Source organism: Artibeus jamaicensis, unplaced genomic scaffold, assembly GCF_021234435.1.
Source record: "Artibeus jamaicensis isolate MK-2021 breed Jamaican fruit bat unplaced genomic scaffold, CSHL_Jam_final contig_3037, whole genome shotgun sequence".
Lineage (NCBI taxonomy): Eukaryota > Metazoa > Chordata > Mammalia > Chiroptera > Phyllostomidae > Artibeus > Artibeus jamaicensis.
This window is the reverse complement of record NW_026521698.1, coordinates 10,600-19,051: the sequence shown is the minus strand read 5'-3', so window position 1 is coordinate 19,051 and position 8,452 is coordinate 10,600. Positions and strand designations below refer to the sequence as shown.

The following is an 8,452-nucleotide window of genomic DNA, read 5'->3' as shown; positions in this document are numbered from 1 at the left end:
GTGACATCATCTCCGAATAGGGAGGAAGGATTTCTCTGTTCGAGTCTTGGGGGCCCGTGGGCTGCCTTCCTCAGCCCCAAGCCCTTCGCTCCACATGGTGCTAAGTCCTGTGAGGGTCCCACTGCTGCTGCCCAGGAGGAGGGTGAGTGAGGAGCCCCCAGCAACTTTGGGGCCGCTTGCTGGCAAAGGCTGGCTCGGTCCTGGCAGGTCCAAGACAAGGTCCCCTGCCTGCCCGTGTTCATGGCACAGTCTCACGTGAAAAACTTGCATTATTGTAACTTTCCAGACCCCAGCTGAGCAATGCTTCTCCTGCAAGGGATGCCTCGGGGACTAAATGCAGTCCTGCTTGTCACAGTGGCCCCTGGGCCAGGGGCTGGGGCCCCATTGTTCTCATTGGACATTTGTGCTGAAATTAGAGCATTTATTTCTACTGAAAAAAAAGTTGAAGATTTGACACCACAATACCTAGAACTGACCCCATAACCACCTGCTCCTGACCTGCTCAGACACTCAGGTTATCAGCTCAGCCTCTGCAAGCTTTTGTGTCACTGCCATTCCCCTGGTTCACCCTCTTTCCATGAACTCTGTGTACCTACTGCAGTGAAGGCAGCCGTTGTTGAGAGGGAAATTAATGGGGGAATGAGACTATTTCATCTTGTAATTAAAAAATGTAAATCAGCCTGGCTGGCGTAGCTCAATGGATTGAGTGTGGGCTTGAGAACCAAAGGTTCGATTCCCAGGCAGGGCAGTGCCTGGGTTGTGGGCCAGGTCCCCAGTGGGGGGTGTGTGAGAGGTAACCACATTGATGTTTCTTTCTCTCCCTGTCTTTCTCCTTCCCTTCCCCTCTCTCTAAAAATAAATAAATAAAATCTTTAAAAAAAGAAATGTAAATCCTTTCAAACCTTGTTATTTAATAATGAATGCATATAACCACTATCTTAATAAATACAAGTTTTTTCCTCTTTCATTTATTTAGAATTGGTTACTGCTTAGACTTCACAGAGAAGCTGCAGGAGCAGAAAGAGGAGAGAGTGGACTCATGAACTGTGGAGGCGAGGACCCGGTTCACTGCGGCCACCTCTCTGGTCCACTCTGCCATCGTGCGTTTCACACTGTCATGAAGACCACAACTCTCCTGACTGTCCCTTCACTCTCTCCCCTCTGACTTGAAAGGGGTATGAGGAACAAGACACGTGTGACTGAGTTCATTCTCACGGGCTTCTCAGACACCCCTGAGCTGAGGCTCGTGAGCTCCCTGGTTTTCCTCTTCATCTACCTCTTCTCCCTCCTCGGGAACATGTGCATCATCGCAGCTGTGACCCGAGACAGCCGCCTCCACACCCCCATGTACTTCTTCCTGCAGAATCTGTCCTTCCTGGACATGTGCTACACCTCGGTCACCATCCCCAAGGCCCTGGCCAATTCACTCATGGGTTCCAATGTCATCTCCTTCTGGGAGTGTGTGGCTCAGCTCTTTTTGTTTCTCATGCTGGGTGCTTCCGAGTGCTTCTTGCTCACGTCCATGGCCTACGACCGCTGCCTAGCCATCCACAGGCCTCTCCTCTATGGCATCATCATGAGCAGAAAGCTGTGTGTGGAGCTCGTGGCCGTGGCCTGGTTGAGTGGAGCTCTCTACTCCGCCTTCTACACTGCCAACACCTTCTCCCTCTCGTTCTGCGGGCCCAACGTGGTTGACCACTTTTTCTGTGAAAGCTCCCCCCTGATGAGGCTCTCCTGCAGTGACTTCCACACCCACGAGGAGGTGGGATTCGCAGTGGGCGGGTGCGTTATTCTCAGTGCCTTTGGCCTCACCATGGCCTCCTACGTGGTCATTATCTCCACCATTGCTCAGATCCGCTCTGCAGGGGGCCGTGGGAAGGCCTTCTCCACCTGTTCCTCTCATCTCACTACAGTCACTCTGTTCTACATCACTGGGAGTATTGCTTACCTGAGTCCTACTTCTCAAGACTCTCCCATTCAAGGACGACTGCTGTCTGTGTTTTACTCCGTCATAACCCCCAGCCTGAACCCCCTTGTCTACTGTCTGAGGAACAAGGACATGCAGGTGGCCCTGAAGAAGCTACTTGCCCCATCCAACTAGACCCTCTTTTTTCATATTAAGCATATTAGTCTGAACCTTAACTTAGATAAAATGAATACATTTTTAGAAACATGGAACTGAGAAAAACCTTGTAATAGAGGAATAGAAAATGTGGCCCTGGCTGGTGTGGCTCAGGGGGTTGAGTGCTGGCCTGTGAACCAAAGTGTTGCAGGTTGGATTCCCAGTTAGGGCACATGCCTGTGTTGTGGGTCAGGTCCTTAGTAGGGGGCGTGTGAGAGGCAACCACACATGGGTGTTTCTCTTCCTTTTCTTTCTCCCTTCCTCTCTATTGAAAAATAAATAAAGAAAATCTTAAAAAAAGAAAATGTGAACAGATCTATAACAAGTAAAGTGCTTAAAACAGTAATTAAAAAAGCACCAAACAATAACAACCCCAGTACCAGATGGTTTCACTGGTGAATTCTACCAAATATTTAAGAATAATTAACATCAATCTTTACAAAAATCTTTAAAATAACCCTAAACAGTTAATACTCCCAAAGACATTGCATGAGCCCAGCATTACCTTGATAATAAAGCCAGATAAAGACACTACAAGAACATAAAAGTACAGACAAATATTTTTTGGAGGCAAAAATGTGGAGGCAAAAACCCTCAGCAGAGCACTAGCAAAGTAACCTCAGTAGCACGTGGAAAGGATTGTGCACTCTGACCTGGTGGGGTTTATTCCTGGGATGCAAGAACAGTCAACACATGCAAATCAATAAACACACTATCCCATAATAACAAAATAAAAGACACAAATCATATGATTATCCCAAGAGATGAGATAAAAGCACTTGAGAAATTCATCATCCTTTCCTGATAAGAACTCACAACAAATCGGGCTCAGAGTGAGCACATCCAAACATAATAAAGCCTGTCTACCACAGGCCCTCAGCTGAGAATTTGGGTGGTAAGAGCCTGAGAGGGGCTCTAAGATCAGGTAGGAGACAAGACTGCCTGCTCTCGCCATTCTTACTCATCACAGTACAGAGTTCCAGGCAGAACAATCAGGCAAGGAAAAAGCATTTTATGTATATTTCACCACAGCAAAGAAATGACCCATGAGGAAAATGAAATCCTTGAATGAGAATAATGTTAAAATGACTATGCAGTCAAAATTACCAACAGGTTTGGCTTCCAAATGGATAAGTTAAATCACTTGTGAATCTTCAGTGCTAATTGTACATCCTCTCCTTTTAAGTTGCTCTGAAGAAGAAATTAAACAAATAAATGTAATTGAAAAATTAAAATTAAAACACAAATAAATGAACCAGGTTTAAATAATAAATACTTTTACCAGACAATTGTGCTGTAAGTTTTCTTTCTTTCACTACCACAGAATAAACATCTACAGTTACCCTTCTCCAGGTTGCTCTGTGACCAGGTTTCCTGACACAGGCCTTTATCTCCCACCCAGGTCTGGCATTGCAGATGCTGATCCAGCCCTGTCTTCAAAAATGTAAGTCATACTTGTTATCAAAGTAAGATAGAAAGATTAGGCGTTTGTCCTAAAAATGTGAGAGAAGCAGTTCCGTAACCTCTACCACAAGGTAAATTATGCTAAGTCTTCATTTAAGTAAGCTAATTCTACAAATCTACCCGAATAAAATACTCAGATATACTTAAATCACTATAAATGAAGGCATTTGATGGAGCATTTTGTTTAAAATAATAAGAATTAGAAACAGTTTATAAGCTTATTCATACAAATGTAAACCAATTGTGGAAAATCAGACTCACCTGCCCTCTTACACACTCTTTCCTGTGCCAGAATTGGCTGCTGTGATGGAGGGGGAGGGGGCGGGGGAAGGGGTGGGATGGGAGAAGGGGAAGGGGGAGAGGGAGAGAGAAGAGGGGGGGCGTGGGAGAGGAAGGGAAGGGGGTGGGGTGGGAAAGGGGAGGGAGATGAGGAGGGGAAGAGGGGGGAAGGGAGAGGAAAGGGAAAGGGAAGGTGGGTACCTCGAACCAGCCCACCAATGCAAAAGAAATGTGTTTCTCCACTTTGCTTCTTGTCCAACCTTAGAGATTTCCCTTCTTTGTTTTCTCTCACATCTCTAATGTACCAGCAAAGGGTTTCCTGTGCCCTTCTCACACTCTCTGCTTTGATTTTAAATATTGGCTTGACCAAAAAGTTCGTATGATTTTTTCTGTAAAATATAGGAGACAGTTTTTGTTTTCACCAATAACTTTATTGATTTGGATATTTCGAGTATGTCACCTATCTCCTGCATGGTATAACATTGATTGTTCTCAAATAATGTCCCGATCTGATCGCTGTCTACTTCAGCTGGTCCACCCGACCATGGAGCATCGTCCAGCGAGAAATCTCCAACATGGAACTTCACAAACCACTTGGACTTGTTCGATCAGTCACAGCACCTTCTCCATGTACTGCACAAACCTTCTTGTTGCATTTCAGTTGCGTTTTCACCTTTCTTGAAATAATAAAGCAAAATATGTCAAAAATGTTGCATATTTTCTTCCATCTTCAGTACTAAAATGACTATGCAAAAATCCACCAAATATATATATATATTTAGTGTGTTTGAATGATTAATTTTTTTTAATTTTTAAATGTTTTTTCTTATTTTTTTTATTTTTTATTGATTTTGTAAAATATATTTTATTGATTATGCCATTACAGTTGTTCTATTTCCCCCTTTCATTCCCCTCCACCCTGCACACCCCCTCCCAACCACATTCTCCCCATTAGTTTATGTCCATGTGTCTCAAGTTCTTTAGATTCTATATTTCCCATACTATTCTTAACCTCCCCCGTCTATTTTCTACCTACCATCTATGCTACTTATTTTCTGTACCTTCACCCACCTTCTCCTTCTCCCCTGTTGCTAATCCTCCACGTGATCTTCATTTCTATGGTTCCTCTCCTGATCTAGCTGTCCTCTTATTTTGCTTTGTTTTAGGTGTGGTTGTCAATGACTGTGAGTTTGCTGTCCTTTCACTGTTCCTATTTTTTATCTTCTTTTTCTTAGGTAAGTCCCTTTAACATTTCATATAATAAGGGCTTGGTGATGATGAAGTCCTTGAATTTGGTCTTATCTGAGAAGCACTTTATCTGTCCTTCCATTCGAAATGAAACCTTGTTGGATAGAGCAATCTTGGATGTAGGTCTTTGGATTTCATGACTTGGAATACTTCTTTCCAGCCCCTTCTTGCCTGTAAAGTTTCTTTTGAGAAATCTGCTGACAGTCTGCTGGGAACTCCTTTGTAGGTGACTGCCCCTTTATCTCTTGCTGCTTCTAGGATACTCTCCTTCATTTTAATCTCGGCTAATGTAATGATGATGTGCCTTGGTGTGCTCCTTGGGTCCACCTTCTTTGGGACTCTCTGAGCTTCCTGGATTTCCTGGAAGTCTATTGCCTTTGCCAGATTGGGGAAGTTCTCTTTTATTATTTGTTCAAATAAGTTTTCCACTTGCTCTTTCTTTTCTCCTTCTGGTACCCCTTAATTCAGTTGTTGGAGCATTTAAAGATGTCCTGGAGGTTCCCGAGTCTCTCCTGATTTTTTTGGAATTGTTTCTTCATATTTTTCTGCTCAATCATTTTTTTCTTCCTTCTGGTCCACTCCCTTGATTTGAGTCCCATTTCCTTTCCATCACTATTGGTTTCCTGTGCATTTCCCTTCATTTCAATTAGTTTAGCCTTCATATGTTCCTCTAATTTGTGACTAAAATCAACCAGTTCTGTGAGCATCCTGATCACCAGTGTTTTGAACTGTGCTTGTTTCTTGTTTGGTTAGATTTATCCCCTCTGGGGCTTTGAGTTGTTCTTGAGCCATGTTTTGGTCTGTTTGAGCCTGTTATATATGAGGAGAGGAGCCTTAGGTGTTCACCAGGGCAAGGCCACCCAGGTTAATGTGTTGTAAAGGTATATGTGGGGGTGGGGTCAAAGAGGGACAATGGAGGTTCCCTCTGCTGCTTCCAGAAAGCCGTTGGGGCCTGCAAGGTCTGTCTCACTCCTCGCTCCTTAGCCTGGTATCTGTGCGCAAATGTGTGACCCAGATCAGCCTGCCACCCTGTGCCCTCAGTGGGTCCACCCCTTGCTACTCCACACCTGGGATCCACGCACGGCTGCCTGGGTATCTGTGTCATGCACCTGGATCAGTCCGGTGGATTTTTCCAAAAATCCACCAATTTGATAACTTAAAAAATTCATGCTGATTGGACAGTTGTCATAATACAGTCTAACAAAATTGTTTGGAATAAGGTTGGAGACAACTAAAGTTTATTAGAATCATCCTATGGGAAAAAATGAAGGAACGTTTTGGCCAACTCGATATAAGTGTTGCTGAGCATCTGCCATATCAGGTTACTCCTTGAATGGGCCTCACTGATGGTCTGTTTACTAGAAGCAGGTCTGTGGTTGCAGGTGAGGGGGGAGCAGGGTGACAATACCGTACCACTAACAGGACGCAGTAGAACAACACAGTGAGCTGAATTAATGGCTCTCCTTCGTGGCTTTATGCTGATTTGGAAACTTCTAAAATTATTTCAATTTTTGTTGTGAAATATTTTACACGCACAACATAATACATATCCTCCTAATAGTCACATGTTTAAAAGTAAAACAGAACAATCTGTGCGGTCACCACACACGCAGGAAACGCACATCAGTCCTCGGACGCCAGGCATTCACTCCTGCCGGCCCCAGGCAGCTAATGAAGCCTCAGTGTTATTCTAGCCAATTCCTTGAGATTTTTCTAATTTTATCTCAAGTGTTGTATCTTCAAATATGTGTGCATCTCCTTTGACCATTAGATTCAGAGAATTAGGCTGAAAGAGTTCTTTTGGCTTTTCCTTTCTTTGCTCAGCTTCTTGCCTGAGAGATTAATTCATGCAAGTGCTGATGGTTGGAAATTGCTTAAAATGTACCTGCTATGTAGTGTTACACTGTTTAAACATAAGCTCTTCGATTTCCTGCTATTACAAATAAGAACTCAATGACTGCCTCTGGGCAAGTCTCCTTGTGAGAGTAGGAATCGTGTCAGAGTGAGCACCTAGCAGCTAAATAGATGGGTCACAGACCATTTACCAGGTGACTCCTGATTGTCACAGTGACTGCACAGCTGTCACTCCTACTCCTAATGCATCAGAGTTCATTTTGTCCCACATTGTCACCCAAACCTGGTATGTGCACACATATAAATAGTTGCCACTAATCATGAGGGAAATGTAAATGAAGAGCACAGGGTATCACCTCACACCTGTCAGATGGCCACCATCAATAAATCAACACACAACAGGTGCTGGTGAGGATGTGGAGAAAGGGGAGCCCCTGTGCACTTTTGGTGAAACTGTAAATTAGAGGAGCCTTTATGGAAAATAGTGAAAAATTAAAATATAGAACTACCATGTGACCCTGCAATTCTACTTCTGCGTATTTATAGAAAGAAGGAATTAAGAAAAGAAGGAAACTAATTCAAAAAGATATATGCACCCATGTGTTCATTGCAGCATTATTTACAGTAGCCAACATATGGAAGCAACCTAAGCTTCCATCAATAGATGAGCAATAAAGAAGCTGTGGTACATATCTAGGCATTCATTGACCCAGTGAAGTTGACACATGAAATTAACTATCATAACATCCAGTTTTTGATATGACGGTGAACGGGAACATCACTACTAAAGAAAATAATTTTCAGATTTCTGGCCAAGACAGAGGCATAAGTAGATACATTCTGCCTCCTAGGACAATCAAAAGAAGGACAAGAACAAATGTAAAAACAAAAAACAACCACAACTGCCCCAAAATCAAAGTATATGGAAGTGTGATAACCAAGGAGTTAAAAAAGAAATATTCATCCAGACAGTAGGAGGGGCAGAGATGGGCAGCGGGGTCTCAAGGCAGCAGATGGCAGAAGCTGCCAGGTGGCGGCAGGTGAGTGGGCAGCCCCACATTCACACGTGGATAAACCGGGAGGAACGACTGGAGAGTGAGACACACCCACAACACAGGGTTCCAATGTGGGGGAAATAAACCTCAAAACCTCTGACCGAAAAAACCTGTGGGGGTTGAGGTGGCAGGAGATACTCTGAGCCTCAAAGGAGAGTTCATTGGAGTCACCCACAGGGTCTTAGAATCTACCCAAAACACCAACCCGGGAATCAGCACCAGAAGGTCCCAATGTGTTTGTGGGTGGTGGAGGAAGTGACTGAAAGCCAGTGAGAGCTGAACAGGTGGCAGTGTTCTCTCTGGGACCCCTCCCCACATACAGCGCCATAATGCAGCAAAGAGCATTGCCTTTCCTTGGCAAATACCTAAGGCTCTGCCCCTTTCTATATAACAGGCATGCCCAGGCAAAATTCAAAATTGCCCAAATGAA

General features: G+C 44.0%; 1 protein-coding gene across 1 annotated transcript; it reads left to right on the top strand.

Moving 5' to 3' along the window:
- Nucleotides 1-1,177: 1,177 nt before the first annotated feature.
- On the top strand, nt 1,178-2,101 carry LOC119059115 (olfactory receptor 1044). Its single transcript, XM_037158673.2, has one exon. The coding sequence runs from the start codon at nt 1,178-1,180 to the stop codon at nt 2,099-2,101; it is 924 nt and encodes a 307-aa protein (XP_037014568.2).
- Nucleotides 2,102-8,452: the final 6,351 nt, after the last annotated feature.

Excerpts from the sequence above, each read along its gene's own strand:
- LOC119059115 (XM_037158673.2), top strand. The coding sequence starts at position 1,178 with ATGAGGAACAAGACACGTGTGACTGAGTTCATTCTCACGGGCTTCTCA.